Here is a 19,177-nt window from a genome sequence, read left to right as displayed (position 1 = left end):
CTATTATTTTTCAAATGACGACCATTTTTTGACAAGCACTTTCCGAAAAAAGGATTTTTTGACAAATCTAACGATACTAATTCATTTGTGATTGGATCACAAATAAGAACATAAATTAAATATTACTGGGGAAAAAAAATTGATAATAATTTATTTACTTTTGTCAAGTGTGCTATGGATAGACATAATGCATACTATTTTGCTGTTACTTCCATCAAGTCTTCTTTGGAGAACAAAACACTCACGTTATGACAGTGACATAAGCTTTATGATCAAAAGGTAAAAGTTTCTTAGTTTTAGTTAAATTTTAGTTTAATTTTCCATCAAAATAATGTATACTCAACGTGAAGAGGTGGATATGTTGTTATTGTTTGGAGAATGCAACAGAAATTCAAGGAATGATGCTGAGTTGTATGGTCAGAAATATCCCAATCGGTAACATCCATCCCATTAGTTTATCATGAATGAGGGGACTGAGATTAACGTTCTTGCTATGGTTGAGTTTAACAAAACAGTTTCTTTGAGATAAATTAGCCGAGAAATGCAGATAAGTCATGAATCAGCAATAAAAATATTGAAAAGGCACGGATATCGAGCATTAAAATATAAGTTACATCAACATTTGTATGCTGACGATGGCGACAGACGAGTAGTGTTTTGTGATTGGATGCTTCATAATCATAGAGTTAACTCAAGTTTTATCAATTTTTTTATTTCTATTTTCCTATTTTTCGAAGAACCACGGCTTGTTTAATAAGCAAAAGTCTCGGTACTGGGCCCAACAAAATCAACATGCAATGAGAGAGGACAATTTTCAAGAAAGAAAGGTTTGGCGTCTATGTCTGGGCTGGTATTATTGGAACACAATAATTGGACCAAGATTGTTCAAGGTCAGTTAACAGGGGTTGGGTACTTAGGTTTTCTCCAAAATGAAATCTAGGATCATTTTAATAATCTTTCTTTAGCAGTTTTACGGCAAATTTACTCCCAACAAGATGGAGCACCCCTTCACAATACCATAGACGTTCTTGATTACTTGATAGAGCATTTTAATAATCAAGTTATTGCAGCAACCAATTGTCCGGTACGTGGCCTGTTCCTTTCAATGGATCTGACTGTGCTAGATTTCTTCATTTGGGGATATGTTAGAGAAAGGGTCTGTCTGGGTCTGGAAATGTGTCTTGAACAAGAAGGAATGCACTTCGAAACTCTACTATAGTAAAATTTTAAGAAATTAAGATACTGAAAAAAAAGTAGGTGCGTCGCTGAAATCAGTAGATAATTTTGTTAAATTTGTTGATCCAATCGCAAATAAATCAGTAACGTTAGATTCGTCAAAAAACCTTTTTTCCGTAAGTGCTTACAAAAGTAAATGAATTATTATCCATGGCACACTTGACAAAGTAAATACATTATTATTGAGTATTCTTCTCAATAATATTTAATGTATGTTCTTATTTGTAATCCAATCGCAAATAAATTAGTATCGTTAGATTCGTCAAAAAATCCTTTAATCGGAAAGTGCAAGTCAAAAAACGGTCGCTGTTAAAAAAAAAGGTTACACACGAAAATGTGATTTTGCCAACTTGTCTTATTTATATCTAACATACTACACGAAAAAAAAAAGACCTGTTACTTCAAAGAAATTTATTTAGTCTAATTTATTTCGTTATTTCGATCAAATATCATTCATTCCAAAGGACGTGTGTATTGTACCGATTAGATGATAATTTTGCGGAGACAAAATGAAATTCTCATTTTAATTTCTCTAATATTTCAATTCAAGGGGTCTTTTACTTAGTCAAATGAATGGTGGATCATTTCAAGAATAACATTTATTGAGTTCTCAAAATGATTCGGTTGAGTAAAACAATATAATTTCATCAAATCAAAAGTACGTCTGTTGAATGAAAACTTTCCATTTCATTTCAATATTTTTATTATTTGTTGGTTTGAAAAATTAAATCATTTTCTTGAAAGAAATGGTATAGTTGAAATACTTCTAAGGAATAGAGTGCCGGTCGGCACCATTTGCGTTTGCGCAAGAACCGTACACTAATCATGAATGGAATAAGAATTAAAAATGTGTTTTGTGTTTGGCAAGGAAATGACGAAGAGGTTTACAGTTTCTTTTTGATTATACGTGGATTGAAGTTTTTCAGTGTTTTCACAGGTGTTCATATTTACATACTTTGTTTCATTCCATATTTTGAAATAATTATGAATAGCATGTATTGGATATACGGACACCGTTTTTTTCAAGCACGTACCCATACATTTTTCTCGACAGCTATCCTCTATAAAAGTGACTTGAAGTTCTTATTGTTTAATGTTATGACTGAATGAAAGCTTCAATGTTTTCAATTCTGTTTTTGAAAAAGTAGAAGTTGTCGAGTGACATGATTATCATTGAGAAGTAGGTACTTATGTATACACTGGGTACCTAGTTGACCTTTGATCTTTGGATACGGAGGAATTGGACATTTTCAGAGTAAATACAATTAAGGTGTTTGCCACAGAAATAGGTGTAGGTATACAATGTCAGCGAAGAACTGTACCTTCATTTCGAATCGTAAAGTTCATACAACATAAATAATTGAATGGCGCCGTAAACAATGATTTGATTTTCATCATGATAGTATGATGAAGGAACCTCTTTTTAAGATTTTTCTTTTAAAAAACATTGTGAAATAATAACAGGTTTCTCTTATATTACTTTATTAAAATCAATAAGACCGAAAAAGAAAAGTTATTTGTAACATACTTACAGAAATGATGACATACAACAAAACTGCACGAGCTCAAAACATGCAATATAATTTCTTTAATTTTTAGACATGGAGGAATTCCCTAATAACTAGAGATTAAATGACCTGATTGGCATTTTTAAAGGTAAAAAAATACATATATTATTTATCTCCCACTAATATACTTAAAACACATACTTTTCAAACAGAAAATGATGTAACCCAAGACATAGCTAAAAGGCTCACCGATGAATAAATCAAAGAAATGATTCCCTCGATTGGCAAAAGAAAAATATTCAATCAAGGAAGCAATTGATGGAATAAATTAAGAATCAAATATAACAGAGGTATGTCTTTCATTCATAACTTTTATAATAAATAATTATACCATTACAATTGAAATTCAGTTTTCTCAAATAACTATATATTTTTGCGATTTGCTGTAGATACTTATTATTATTCGGGTCTGTACCTAAGTAATTAAATGTTAGAATTCTCAAATTTAGTATATTTGAAGGCCTGAAAGTTATGGTTGGAGAGCTAAGTAAATTTTGTCATCACAAAATTTATTTCTAATCAATTTTTTCTGTGATGAAGTACGTCATCGTAGATATCATCAATAATAATAATACCTAATAAAATATGTTAATGTTTTAGATGTGAAGAATTTATATTTTTATTTAAATATTTGTAGAAGTCTATTATAATATATTAATTGTTTGAATAAATTTGTTACTAACATTTCTCGATTTTTATTTATATTTTGCTCATTCTCATGTTGAAAAATTTTCCATGGTATTTACATAATCAGTATCTATTGAATATGAAATATTATCCGCAGGACTCCCATCAGCATCTGATTAAAAAATCATGATACGTAAGTAGATCAATAATCCAATTGAGAAAATGATACAAATTGTATTTCATGTATTAAGAAATTGGGTTGTTGAACAAACTATAATATATTCTCACAATTATTCAATAACTTGATCTATTTCGATTGGAGATTCATGTTAATTCAATCACTGACTCTCTGTATTTCTGATTCTGCCGAAAAGTACTTTTCTCTATACTAAAAGTACGTAATGCTTTTTATCTACAAACTTCATGTACTAATCGAATCAGCATCAGCAGGAGATGACAAAAATCGATGGTCTAAAGATTTTTTTCATGGGAAAATATTTGATGGTAAAAAGCATATTGAAGTTTTAAAGAAGAACGGATCTGAAGCTCCATTACTACCAACGAGATGCTGGTACTCAAATTAGTATAATATTTGGTTGATTGAATCCAATAACCAAATTCAAACAAGAGGGAATGATTTTGATTTGTAACTTCATTTCATTTGGTTCATAATTATTCATACTTATTTTGAACTTTCGAAATGATTTACTCTATCAGCAAGATACTCACAATGAGGTATAAACATTGTTCTACTACTACTAACTACTATTCATTATTTGTTCAACAAAATCATTACTTCAGTGGAAATTTTCCCATTATCAAAACAAGCATAGTTCTCCATTATTCTGCAGATATGTTATGTTTCTTCAACATAACTTTTACTCAAATAAAAAATACATTTGTTTATTTCAATCAGTTCCACTATTTTACCCATCTTTAAATTTTGTTTGTTTAATAGAATATTCGAATTACTCTAAATCATTTTCGCTATCAATTAGACAAAATATTACTTGAATTCAATTCTTTTTTAAATTGAAATAACTGTTGGATGTGATATTTTCAATCAAATATTTGTTTGATACAATGAACATATGCTTGAAGAAATAGTTCGGAGTCAAGAATTCTTTTTTCTTGCATCAACAAAATATTTTGTCGTGCATATATGACACTTTTATTTCTTTGAATGAAGTGAATTTTCTTTCATTCAACAAATCTTTTTTTTCCGTGTAGTCTCTAAAACTCCGCGATTGTAATTCCGGTAAAACCGTAAGTGACCGAAAAGTAAAAAATGTGTAAATACTCTATCTTCGCATACCTTTCAACTATACCAAATTTCATTTTGATACAACTGATAGTCTAGTCTAGAAGTTATGACTTATCTAATAGATTCGCTGACACCCGGTATAGAAGCAGGGTGGTCCAATCATGCTCATCAAGGGGTTTTCAAATAATACCCGAAGTTTGTCAATCAATTTTTCATAGTTGTCGAGTTATTGATTTTTCAATATTGTTTCGAAAGTTCTTAGTTCTTACCCGCAGATAGTTTTTCGTTGGTTTTTCTTCATATATCATAATTCATATGAATAGTTCTTTGTACTACAAGATGATCAGTACTCTCATATAAACACGAGTAAACATTTTGATCAGAAGTGACAAATTTACGTTCGATTAAAACAGAGTTGAATGTTTTATAGTATACTAGTTATTGTCCGCGGCTTCGCCCGCGTAGAATTTGGTTTGTCAAACTGAGTTTCGTGACAGACCATTTCAAACAAATATTTACAATATTTTTTATCAACCCAAAAGTTCAGGTTTCCAACTTCAAAACTGACGAAATTCAATACAATCTTTGAACCCCTATTTTCCTCTTGAGGGTGGAAATTCGTGATTCCCTTCCTTGATACTTATTTACGTTATACAGAGAACCTACCTGCATATTTCAAGATTTTACGCGTTGCGTCTTATAGTAGACGCAACGCGTAATGGATCATTGTGTTGCGTCAAGTTAATCTTATCGTGATAACTTTTAAAGGAGTCGTCCAAATTGCTTAGTGTAAAAAACAAGGTTTATGTATATTAAATACTTAAAATGACAATTGTATCAATTTTTATATTGATTTGACAGATATTCTTAATGTGCATTGTAAAAATATATAAAATTTAATTGTATTTATGTATTGTATTTTGCATGTAGTGGCTACCACATAAGAGGTGGAAATCCATCGCGGATTTTTATTTAGAACTATTTAAGATGAACAATATTACGGTACATTATCTGCATGTAACTCCAACGGTATAAGCAGCGCACGCCAAGATAGCTCTCAGGGAGCAAACATTTTCCCGACTTACTTAACACTTATCCTTATATTATGATCAAAATTAGACAAAACCTTTGTAAATTGTAGCATATGTGTTATTCTAATGTAAAAGCTGTATTTATGTAAAGTTTCATCCAAATTCGTTCAGTCTTTTAGGTGTGAAAGAGCCACAACATACATACATACTCCATCCTCAGAAACTTTCACATTTATATTAGAAAAGATTGAAACTCCCAAATATATCCAATATATCCCATAGATCCTAGGGAATGTCAAACATTTTGTGAAACCTCAAGTTTTTTCAATAACATAAGAGAGATGAATGGTTCTGATTCAATTCCACAACTCCATAACAAATGCTTAGAATACACACTGTATAGAAAAAAGTGTTTTTTGTATAATTTAGTGTTCATATAAAAGTGGTTTCAAAAGTATTTTTCCTTCATGTAATTTAATAATTATATGAAATTAGCTGTTTCGAGAGTAACTGAAAGTTACTTCTTTGCATGATCAACACATCTTTGTAAAGAGTTTATTTTTGAAATTGATTGATTCCTTCCTTTCTTTGTAAGATGGAGAAATAGAAAGCCAAAACACCTCTTTCCCATAAAAGAAGTGGTAGCTGATGGGCCATTATTTGCTGAAACTAACTTTCGAAATTATTACAAGACCTCAAAATATCATCCATGAATATCCATTTTTTTAACAAACACTTTGTTACTTTACAATGCCATGAGAGCAACCAGCATAATAAAACCACGAGAGCTTAGGACGAGTGGTTTTATCTATTGCTGATTACTCGATTGGTATTGCTAAAAAATAACAAAGTTTGAGACAATAGAAATTTATCACAGCATATTTTTAAATCGAGTGGTAGTATTCGTAAAAATAATTTCCTGTTATATTGTTAGTTGAATGAATCGATATAAAAAATTTCTATTTGATTGATTACATATAGATGTTAATTTCATGGCTGTCAGTTTCATCGCTGTCGAATTTTCTTGTTCTGAAAAATTACTTACATTGCATAGTGATGAACTGTATATAGTATATTTCATCGCCTAATTACGTCAGCTTAGGTGAAATGAGCGTAGAGGGGAGAGTTAATGTTCTGGTGTTTGGGAAAGATGTGTCTCTTACATTAAAATTGATTCCAATTGGGTTAATTTTTCCCAGGTCAAGTATCATTTTACTATAACAGTCATTTTAGATTAAAAAGTCTGGATGAAAATTAGGAAAAACTTAAGTAGTTGTTGACTTGCTATTGGAGCAAGTGATGAATAAATTGGTTCAATAACTTTGTTACGATAATGAAATATTCTTAAATAATGATAGTGATGAAATGGATACCTCTCTGGTATTCATTTTGAGGTTCTTTGGTATATATTACCTAAATCAGCTTTAGAAATTGAAAAAATGCCCAATAATATTTTTTAAGTCGACGAACTCCCACATCAGTAGTGCTGAACTGAATTGTGCCAATATGAATTTCGCAACGATTTGGAAATCGCATAGGAACTAAGGAATATTTTCAATTCAAAGTTCAAAATTCAAATCAATTAAATAAAAAGGCCACAAAATTTACAAAACAATGTTTCTACGCTTATTATTGCAAATTTCATTTATTTTGAAGAATTCAGCATATTATAGTTGAAATAATGATTCACATTGTTTATATTACAAAAGAAAATCATCCAATGAAAACACGTATCCCACACCTGAGCAAACAAACCTACGTTCTCTCGACGCGCGGTTAGCTAACCGAGGATAACATAATTTTCTGATAACGCTAACTTGGTTATCGAAACGCGAGTCGAGAGGCCGTACTTTTATTTTTGTGTAAGAAAAGTGTTTTCAATAGATAAACTTCTGAAATAACTTGAAAGAAGAAAGGAAAAATAGTTAGGTACATCAAAAAATAATAACTCAAAACTATAAAAAATTCGATGATATATAAGGGTTATATGTACCTCGATATTCCGGAATGCAAAGGTAATCTTTTTTTGGAGTCATAGTTTGGACAACCGGTACAGTGTCACACAAAGTTAGCGACGTATGGAAGGTTTTTTTATTAATAGATATAATGAAAATTTGACTTCGCAGTTAGTTTGTGCTTGAAAAGTGAGTGAAAAATAGACTCTTTTTCCATTTGTCATGTGCTACTCTGAACCTGTCAAATTTGATATTATTTTTGAAAATCCTCAAAAAATCTGTTTTTTTGTAAAGTTTGAAAAATGCCAAAAGAACAGATTGCTCGGTTTCCAATTTTATACCCTTGCCCGAAATTTGGACTATCTACTGTCACTTCGACTTTTTTTCATTTTTTTAAATTTTTCGAATCATTCGCTCTATCGATTTGAACGAAACATTATTCAAATTTCATAACTTTAATGAATGCGAGACTTCAATTATCTTGCCAGAAAAAACCCGCATTGGCCTGTTACCACAAAAAGAAATGAATACACCTCTAGAAATTCGTCTTGGTTGGTTCATCTAGTTTTTCTCATTTGATTGTTAAACTGATTCGGATTTTCAATGTATATGGACGTTAATATGTCAGTTATCGAATAAATGTATTTCTCTTCATTCTTATTACACTCGTATTCCTTTTTTTAGTAGATTTTTATCCAGTTTAATTATTTTTCTGATCAATAATTCAGTTACAAACTAACCTGAAACATCATACTTTTCTGTAAACTGAACATTGACCTACAGTTTCATAGCTATTAGAAAGACTTTTGTTCTAGCGATGTGTACTAAAGATTACAAGACTAATGCAACATGTCGGGAAGAAAATAGTAGATACTGATCAAATCGAAATGAAAATTTCCCTTAGTAAGCTTTTGACACAAATTTTTAGTTTTGGTTAATGTCAAATTATTGCGTTTAATGAATCGAGTTGTTTTGAGTACAGATTTTCGTACATTTATAATTCACAAATAAGTTTTATGTACAATGTTATCCACACAAGATAAAGTGGAAATCGTTCAATTGGCTCCGTGGACAATCGTTTCAAATGAAGAAGAACAACTCAATGTTTGTTTGAGCGTTGTTGAAAACGGAAAATCTAATATTAGGAGTATTAGCGAAGATATAGGGGTCGGCAGAAAAACTGAGTGAAGAGAATTTTGCACAGAAATTAATTCCATCCCCATGAGCCAAAGTTCATACACAGTCTTGAAGAAAGAGATTTCGATATTCGAGTAGGATTTCCATTTGGATTCTAAGGTGAGAGAGAAACTGTTATCGACCTTTCCTGCATGATTTTATGGACAGACGAGGCAACTTTCACGTCGAACGGAACAGTTAGTTCCCAAAATTGTCGCTGGTGGTACAAAAATAATCCAAATTTTGTAAAGTAATGCCGTGACCAATATTCATTCAAGGCAAATATGGTTAGGGTTATTACTTAACCAGATAATTGGACCATATTTTTTTAAAGAAACTTTGAACTCAGACATGTATAGAGATTTCATTATAAATCAGTTGTCTAAAGTTTTGGATAATCTGTCTATAAGGGTAAGACTTAATTAATGGTATCACGGGGCACCGATACTCTGCCTGTAAGTGTTAAACGTAATTTATGGTATCACGAGGCACCGATCCATGAAACGATAGAAGTGAACCAGTCAGTCAGATGTTTGGGGGCAAAGTGATATGACGAGATTGGGAATATTATTGGCCACCAAGATCACAGGACTTATATCCGATGGACTTTTTTCCATGGGGTTATCTGAAACGAAAAGTGAATGAGCACAGAACATTTGAAAACAACGTGTTAAATATTCGAAATTCACCTACCCGGTGACTGAATACGTCGAATGTAGGACGAAATATGGATCGTAAACTATGAAAGTACTCAACGGACTCAAATATATTCAAAAGAAAATTCAATATAATTGACTTATCAATTATATATCAATGACAGTTATTTGACAACTCTTGTAAGAGAGAATAAGAGAATACAATTTGTACAAAAAAAAGTATAACAAATTCAGAAAATGAACTATCTGCGACATACTCCCACCTTGAGTTGTGGAACCTTGTTCACCAACAACTCAAATTGCTACGAAGAACATCTTTGAACAGGTTCAACTTTTCTACCATATCTAGTAGTTATCGAAAGTGGTTCAGGATTTTCGAAACACCCGTTGTCATATTCTTTGGTTTCTTCAGTTTCTTTACTTTCGGTCTCTCTTGTAGAAACTGCTCGGCCTGATATTTGAGTTAAGTCCAAATCATCAGCACATTTCATCTCCAAAGGATATACTCGTTGTAGAGGCCTGAGTACTATTTCCTTCGTTGTCTTCAGTTTGACCAAACGGGTTTTATTATCTCTCCCAGGTATCAGCTCTTGAACATACGCCAAAGGCCATTCCATCCTTTTGGTATTGTCAGTTCCTATCAGAACGACTTCACCAATTTTGATTTCTCTCTGTTTTCGTTTTTCCGATGACTATTTCAGCTGACCGAGATATTCATTTCTAAATCTCCTACGAAGATCATCTTTCTCAGATGTTTTCTCAGATCTGAAGTCCACGGCGTCCGAATCCGGAACTCTGCACTCTGAAATATCTTTGAGAAACATAGCATGAGTCAAAGGAACAAGATCTTTGCTAACTTCGGACATATAAGTGAGGGGTCTCGAATTCAGTACTGATTCACAATCGCAAAGTATCGTGACTAACTCCTCGTATGTCAGACTGGCTTTTCCCAAAACTTTTCTCAGTAGATCCTTCATAATTCCGATTAACCTCTCCCACTAACCACCCCTCCAGGCAGCTGTTGGAGGATTAAATTTCCACGCTATCCTCTCGGTGGTACTGTAAGCAGTTATCATTTTCCAATCCAACTGTGAAAAGGCATTTTCAGCACCAACAAACTTTGTGCCATTGTCGCTGTGTACAGTCGATGGTCTTCCTCTTCTGGCCACAAATCTTCTGAATGATTGTTGTAAGAAAACATCTGTAGACAGTGATGAGAGAAGTTCTAAATGAACAGCTCTATAAAAGGCAAATGTATATAGGCATATCCAAGCCTTCTCTCCAATTGAAATGTAGAGTGGACCGGCTAAATCTACACCGATTACTTCAAAAACTTTGTCTTCTCGCACACGATTTTCTGGAAGTGCTATGGCTGGAACCTCAATACGTCTGGAGTTGAATCTGCGAAATTTCGGACATTTTGAAATGACAGATTTCACAGATTTTTTTCCTCTGATTATCCAAAATCTCTCGCGCAGAAGACTCAATAATCTCTGAACTCCGACATGAAATGATTTCAAGTGAGTTTCGTAGATTAGCTTACTCACAACAGGATGCTTACTCACAACGGAAATTAGCAAAATCAGTTCTTTCAGAAACCTTGGTTCTAATTCTCAAAATACCATCATCATCATCAGTGAAGGAACAGAAACTCTTCAACTGAGAATCGTCAAGATATTGCACAAATCTCATTGTACATTTTTCAGCAGACTGCACTTTCTCCAAGGACAATTCCTCATCAGAATTCTTCTGATTTTTGGAACGGCAATTGACAATAAATCTTCTGATCCAACCAAGTACTCGGATGTATTTCGAAATTCTCTCATAATACCAGGAAAAATAAATTGACGTTGAAATATTATTCAAAATCACACCTCTACTTTTCTCTGATTGGATTATCTCCTCATCTCGAATATACAGCTGATTCGGCCAGTATTTCGGAAATTTTCTCGAACATTCAGATACCTCCCACCATTTCGATTGAATCGTTTGTCGTGGAGAACAATCACGAGAAGAAAGATCGGCGGGATTGATATCTCCTGGAACGTGAAACCAGACTTTTGGATTAGTTAAGCTTCGAATTTCCTTCACTCGATTCCAGACGAAGGGTTTATAATTCTCTTCATCTTTGATCCAAGCTGTGACAGTAGTCGAATCAGACCAATAATAAACCAAGATACTGGAATCGATGCTGTCGGTAACAGTTATAGATAATCTTGCTCCTGTGGTAGCTGCTAGTAATTCCAATCTGGGAATGGTCATTCGTTTCACAGGCGAGACTCTACTCTTGGCTTGCACGAGTTGTACATTCACGCCATTGCATGTTTCAGATCTCATAAATATGGCTGTAGCGTAGGCAACTTGACTCCCATCACAGAAAACATGCAGACTACAGTGATTCTTTCCTTCAATGGAATCAAATAACCATCTGGGTACTTTCAGGTCGAAAAGAATTGGAATTTCTTCGAACCATTTCAAAAAACCTTCTTTGATATCTTTTTGTACCTCAGTATCCCATCCTGTTTTCAATTCCCATGTCTTCTGCAATAATATCTTGGGATAAAGAGAAACTGGGAATGAAAATCCAATGGGATCGAATATTCGGTGAGCTATTGACAAAATAACCCGTTTTGTTATCATTTCAGTATGAATATCTCGACACCATTCTGATGTCAACTGCAATGTATCAGAGTTTATATTTCAAGAAAGTCCCAAAACCGAAGAAAAACTGTTGTCATCAGCTGAAGAACCATCGAAGGCAGAATGGTCCCACCCTCCCAGATCAAACTTGGCATCAGCAAAGAGCCTTGTGGAAACTTCAATGAAATTCTGAATTTTTTCTCTGGTGTCTAAGCTGACAACGCAAATATCTACATAAAAACCCTGTAGTATTTGAGTTTTCATGTCATTATTTTCAGAATTTTCGAGGCAACTTCTCAAATGGTATTCGATTACAGCTCCTAACAGAAACGGGCTACAGGAAACCCCGAATACAACCCTTGTATGTCGATATGTTTTCAGCAATTCTGTATCATCTAGCCAAAGGAAAAGCAAAAAATCTCTTTCTTTGAGATTCAAGCTTATCTGCAAGAAAGCTTTCTTTATGTCAGCTATGAGTCCAAATCGTGAAAAACGAAATCTCATTAACAGAGACGGTATTAATTCAATAAGATTAATACCCTTTTTTAGGCACTGGTTTAAGGATGGCTGATTTTTCTGTCGAGGAGTGGCATCAAAAACAGGTCGGACTTTTGTTGTCGTGCTGTTTTCTTTTACTACGTGGCGTGCCCTTCTTCGAGTAAGTCCGACTTGGGTACCTCTTCAATGATACCCTCGGTTTTCCATTCTATGAAAATCTGGGCGTATTGATCACGTAAACCATCTGACTCGAGTTTCTTCAGCAAGGATTCTAATCGTCTTCTGGCTGTTTCATAATTACTCGGTAAAGGAGAATGATCTTCGAGCCAAGACAGACAAACTTCGTATCTGCTACCTTCGTGCCTAACAATGTTTTTCAATAATCGAGACATGACCAATTCTTCGATTTTTTTCTGTGTCCTCTTTTCAGACGGATCAGAAATCCCAAGCACATCCAATGACCATAAGTCAGCAATCGATTCGTATTTGGAAAACATGGGCATCACTTTCGATGATTTCGGAGTTTCTTTATGGTTTTCCCATCAGGGTCCAACCTAATAGAGTTTCAATTGCTACTAGGCCGCATTCCAACTCATATCGGTTACCAGTGAATAATTTTCCAGCTATATTAGCACCAATTAAAATATCGATTGGCCCTTCTCTGACATCAGTGATTTCGATGCCAACAGACTGCAATTAATTTATCCAAAGACCTTTACGAATATAGTTCACAATACTGTAGATGATTGTTTGATCAAGGGCTGCAAAATAGCAAGTATATTTATTCTTCCGAGTCACTCAATTTTATGCGATAACAATTATATTTGACAACATTTGTTCTTGAACCACCAAAAAGAGTGTGAATAATTTGTTCTTGTCTCAAGCAGTTGTATCCCATCTCTTCAGCTGCAGATTTCGTGATGTATGATTTTCGAGAACCGGTATCAAAAATTATTCGAGCTGTTCTGGATTTGGATAAATATGAACTGTTTGATAGACTGTTTTCTACACTTGTACTCATAACACTTCCTGAGAAAATTCATCAACTTGTTTAGGCGATCTTTGAGTGCAGAGTCACTGTCGTAAAGACTGCTTCGTTGCCATACTCGTATAAGGTCGACAAGACTCCACTAAAGGATATAATATGGCTGCATAAGTATCTGAAGTTACATCGAGGGTCGAGGGACAAATTATTCAGTATTAGTTTCAACAAGTCACGCACGTAGAATTCTGCAAGAAGGTCTTTCCTCCCAAATATTTTCTTTAAGCTTTCAATTACTTTTGGGAGGGTAACTATCTATAAGTTGACGAGCTTTTGATTAAGGTATCGATGCTTGGATCAGATACTGAAATTTGTCCTCTTGTGCAATGTCTTCATCATCATGCATCTTCTGAAACTGACTCCAAAAGGGAAGCCATTCATTGATCTCACCACCAAACTTCATAAATTCAATTTTCTGTAGTTTGAGTTTTTTCTTCGTTCCACTAGAGCATTGAGAAAGAGAGTACGTAATAATGTTTTTGTTTGAAAGATTTTCAGCCAAAAGTTTGACTTTAAATCACTTGTCAGAGTATTCATCAGCCGTAGAAATTTCTTTGTTCAAAGCATCTTCGTCGTCTAATGAAAAATCCACCATTTGTCTATGCAAATCCATCAGGATCTAGATTTTCTGCTCCAGAATATTAATTTTGCTGAATATGGCAATCTTGTCAGTGTTTTCTTGGCCAAACAGGTTCAAAATATCATTGAAAACCTGGTCGAATGTTCTTCGCTAGTACCTTCACTACCTTCTCCATAGTCGGTGTCCTGTCACGGTAGCCAAATGTTAAATATTCGAAATTCACCTACCCGGTGACTGAATATGTCGAATGTAGGACGAAATATGAATCGCAAACTATGAAAGTACTCAACAGACTTAAATATATTCAAAAGAAAATTCAATACAACTGACTTATCAATCATGTATCAATGACAGTTATTTGACAACTCTTGTTAGAGAGAATACAATGTGTACAAAAAAAAGTATAACAAATTCAGAAAATGAACTATCTGCGACACAAAGAACATTTAGAGAATACTCCCTATTAATTAAAAATGCAACAAAGTGTGTAATTGAAAGGACTATAGCTTGTATAGAACGGGAAGGACGGCATAATGAATAATGAATTTGAGTTCTTTATTAGATTATTGAGATAAATCAATGAATGTTATGATGTTTTGTTGTGAATTTAGTTATAATTATTTTGGTTTAATGTTATTCACACATCTAATGGTGAAAATGAAGAATATGAGACTTATGAAATTACCTCACGAAGCGTTATTATTTGTTCGATAACTACATCTAATAGCCACACTGTTGGGTGTAAACTGTATCAAATTGTTTCATACTCATCTGCAGCTAATGGGATACAAATCTACCGAAGAAAGGAATACGGGTGTAATAAAAATAAAGAGAAATTTTTCGAAATTCGCAAAATTTAGAGTAGCACATGACAAAGGAAAGATGCTGTTTTTTTACTCATTTTTCAAGCACAAAGTAACTGCGAAGTCAAATTTTCATTATATCTATTAATATGTCGCGAACTTTATGTGTGACACTGTATATGAGTTGTAGGTCTTATAAAGCTGAAATAAACTAGTAACATATCATTTTGGGTGAAATATTTTACTAACATGAATTATATCTGCTGCGTGACTCACGGTCGATGGTAGGTTAGACGTTTCTGGAAAACACAAAGCATGATTTTTCTGAAAATTTCACCTCTCACATTTTCTTACCTGTTCTATCGATCTAAAATATTTTCAGCATTAAGTACATCAGTACTCTCAATTCATGAAAAGTTGATATTCTGATGATAGTTTGGACAAACTCGAAATATTCAAATAACACCAAGAAATCGACTCCATATCATACAGGGCGTGCTGAAATTACTATTATTTCCATTGTGCTTAAAAGTAGTCGAAAGTTCATTTTTTCAAATGAAACCCCCTGTATATTACTCGATAAATTGAAAGATGGTGAAAAATGCTTCAAGATGATATACATGTCCCTATACCTAAATCGTCAAGTTTTCTTAATAAAGCCGTTTTTGTGGAAAAATTAGTTATTCACGTTTTACCTACAAGTGTTGAAAGTGGCATTTTATTTTGTGAGTGGGGAGGGATTATTGCAAAACGAGCATCAGCAAGTGGAGCAAACTCACGAGCAAAATAAAATCACTTTTAACAAATGTATCATACATTTTTTTTGTATAACGTTACTGCTGATAATAAAAAAAATTATAGGATCCATGGGATTTGAACAAACGATCTTTGGATTACAAGGCTTATGTTACAACTACATACGCCAACTCACGTTATTTTAAGGAGGATTATTGGTTTGTCATGAATGACTTTCTACAGTTGGACTGAATACTACTTCGTCATCGTCAGTAACTTCACAGGGATTTTATATTACCAATAGCACGAACTCCATGTGTGAACTTTTCTAAATGATTTTTTGGTACGTGTTCTGATTGAAGTGTTTCCATCAAAGAGATTTTCAATAACAGTTGTACAAAAATAATTTTTAAAGAATTTGATTTCTAGGTAGCCGTGGAAATATCAAGCTTGTGACAGTTTGGTGACTTTTATAAGTAATTGATAAATGGTTATTGACGGTGTTTCAAAAAATCGCCAAAAATGAATGCAAAATATTGATTATTCAAACGAAGTTCTTATGAAATTATTTATTATACACGGACAGTGTGATCAAATCATTGCCAGAACTTGTAGAAAATTCAACCAAATGTATCCTGAATGAACACCAATGAACGAGAGGAAGTTTGTAAGATTACAAAATAATTTCCTTAACTATGGCTCCATGTTGAAAGCGCCTTCAACATTACCAAAACCTGTTACTTCAAATGAGGACAATACTGTTAACGTTTTGGCATATTTTTATGCATATCCATAAGCTTCCATTCGCAGTGCAGAAAAAGATTTAGGTATATCACATGCTTCAGTACAAGGAATTTTGAAAAATCACGGAATGCATCCGTATAAATTTACCAAAGTTCAAGCTCTAAAAGCAGAAAACTTCGAACGTAGAATGCATTTTTGTGAATCCCTTTTGATTCATACACAGGAAGAACGGGAATTTTTGTCAAAAATTATTTGGAGCGACGAATCAAAATTTACGAGGGATGGTATTTTCAATAGAAGGAATAAACATTTTTGGGCTTATCATAATCTTCATGTTACAAAAGAAATGAGTTTTCAAGAAAAATTTGACCTGAATGTTTTCTTGATTCTGAAGAACAATAAAATTAGCTTTTTTATTTATGAAGACACACGGAATGCAGAGAGATATCTCCAAATATTAAGGACGACTGTAACCGATTTTCTTGAAAAGTTGCCTTTAGAGGAATATAGGAATTCGTGGTTTCAACTGGACGGAGCGCCAGCTCATTCCACCCAGGAAGTTTCCAGGAAACTTGACGAACTCTTCGACGATCGTTTGTTTAGGCGTTTAGGGCCGTGGGATTGGCCACCGAGATCACTCGATCTCACGTCACTTGACTTTTTTATGGGGTGTTTTAAAAGAAAGTGCCTACCAAAGAATTACGACGGCGAATAGTGCGGAGTATTGAATATCTGGATCCCCAGGAAATTGAAAAAGCAACCACAAGTCGCGTACAAAAAAACATCTTGAATATAACATATGAAACATAAGAATGTAATGGACAACATTTTCAGCATTTATTGTGAAAATGTGATATTTTATTTACAATTTTGTTATTTTGAATCATCCTATTGTGTTATTGTCTGTACTTTCACATTTTTTAGGCCACAAAATCTTACGTTTTACCTAAAATGACTGATTTTTGGTACAGTTGTTTCCTGGAAACTTTGAGCCATAGTTAAGGAAATTATTTTGTAACCTTACAAACTTCCTCTCGTTCATTGGTGTTAAATCAGGATACATTTGGTTGAATTTTTTACACATTCTGACAATGAGTTGATCACTTTGTTTATGTGTATAATAAATAAGTTCATAAGAACTTCGTTTGAATTATCGATATTTGCATTCATTTTGGAAAATGATTCGAAACACCGTACATAACTCTTTGTAAATTATAAAAGTAACCGAACTTGCTATAAGCTTGATAATTCCACTGCTACCTAAATCCAAATTCTAAAAAAAAAATGTTTCTAGAAGAAGCGACTTTATTGAGAAAACTTGACGATTTAGGTATAGGGACATGATATATCATCTTGAAGCATTTTTCACCATCTTTCAATTTACCAAGTAATATACAGGGGGTTTCATTTAAAAAAATTAATTTTTGACTACTTTTATGCACACAATAATAGTAATTTTAGCACGCCCTGTGTGATATGGAGTCGATTTCATGGTGTTATTTGAATATTTCGAGTTTGTCCAAACTATCATCAAAATATCAACTTTTCATGAATTGAGAGTACTGATGTACTTAATTTCAATTAAGGCTATGTTTTGGACCATATTTAGAACATTATTAACAAAAAAGTTCCAAAAATGTATTAATATACGGAGTGTTCCATTGAAAAAAAATAAAGTTGCTAGGGCTTTTTGATGGAAGTGGCAACGCCGCAATGCTGAAAATATTTTAGATCGATAGAACAGGTAAGGAAATGTGAGAGGTGAAATTATCAGAAAAATCATGCTTTGCGTTTTCCAGAAACGTCTAACCTACCATCGACCGTGAGTCACGCTGTATAAAGAATTTCAACTCACGTTAATGAGTTGATAGGTATCCAATTTCATGAAAGTATTTTATACTAGCTTTTACCCGCGGCTTCGCTCGTATTTATGCCATTAAATAAGTGTCAGTACAATAGAAATTAATTAATATGAGAACTATATTTTAATGCTTGGCTGGGATTATCAATTTTTTAGAATTGTTTTGGTTTGGAATATGGAATAATTTTAATTGAACTAATGTTTGTAGGTAATGTTACATTTTAAATTATTTAAATGAAAGGACTACATCTACAGATAGAGGCGAGACTCCCTTCTCTTCAATTGAATAATATCTTACCGGCTTATCTCCAGATCCAAGAAGAGGGGAATGAGCCTGAAACAAAAAAAAACTGATATAGCATCAGTTCAGAAGAAACAAGTTTTGAAGAAGTAGTTTCTCAGAAAATAATTTTGTTTCAAAAAATGATTGCAGCTCGAAAAAATTTCAAAGAAACAAAACGTTTTGTTATTTTGTCACATTTTTCATTAGAGAATGTATTTATATTCATGCTAACTATAACTACCCGTAGTACACCAATTCATAATTAATATTTCATGTCTGTTGAAGAAAAGTCCTGAACAAAATTTTCGCTAGAGAGTATGAATTCTTAAAGTTACCTACTCACGTATGTAAATTAGACAGTCGATAAAAATTCGAATGTGCTATTTCCGAAAATTCCGTGAAGTAAATGAAGCCAAACACACGCATTGTGATCAACGCATTGATCCTCAAACGGCACGTACAGTGGCTTACAAGACCC

General features: G+C 33.3%; 1 protein-coding gene and 1 long non-coding RNA gene across 16 annotated transcripts in view; one reads left to right on the top strand and one right to left on the bottom strand.

Moving 5' to 3' along the window:
- dlg1 (MAGUK family member discs large 1) overlaps positions 1 to 19,177 on the bottom strand; it is an 889,881-nt gene that overhangs the window by 166,411 nt on the left and 704,293 nt on the right. For all 15 annotated transcript variants that reach the window (XM_074177005.1, XM_074177004.1, XM_074177008.1 and 12 more), the window contains one exon: positions 18,715 to 18,750. In XM_074177005.1, coding sequence (XP_074033106.1) covers positions 18,715 to 18,750 — 36 coding nt within the window. The remainder of the gene's footprint in view (positions 1 to 18,714; positions 18,751 to 19,177) is intronic.
- Positions 1,961 to 3,135, top strand: LOC141482952 (uncharacterized). The gene is made up of 3 exons (XR_012465817.1): positions 1,961 to 2,173; positions 2,836 to 2,892; positions 2,957 to 3,135. It is a non-coding gene; the product is annotated as an uncharacterized lncRNA (long non-coding RNA).

The sequence above is a fragment of the Leptinotarsa decemlineata genome, unplaced genomic scaffold (genome assembly GCF_025532065.1).
Source record: "Leptinotarsa decemlineata unplaced genomic scaffold, Ldec_3_MD MMD2_tig00002159_RagTag_RagTag, whole genome shotgun sequence".
Taxonomy (NCBI): Eukaryota; Metazoa; Arthropoda; class Insecta; order Coleoptera; family Chrysomelidae; genus Leptinotarsa; species Leptinotarsa decemlineata.
Note: the sequence above shows the minus strand (reverse complement) of the source record. Positions and strands in the feature narration are given on the sequence as shown.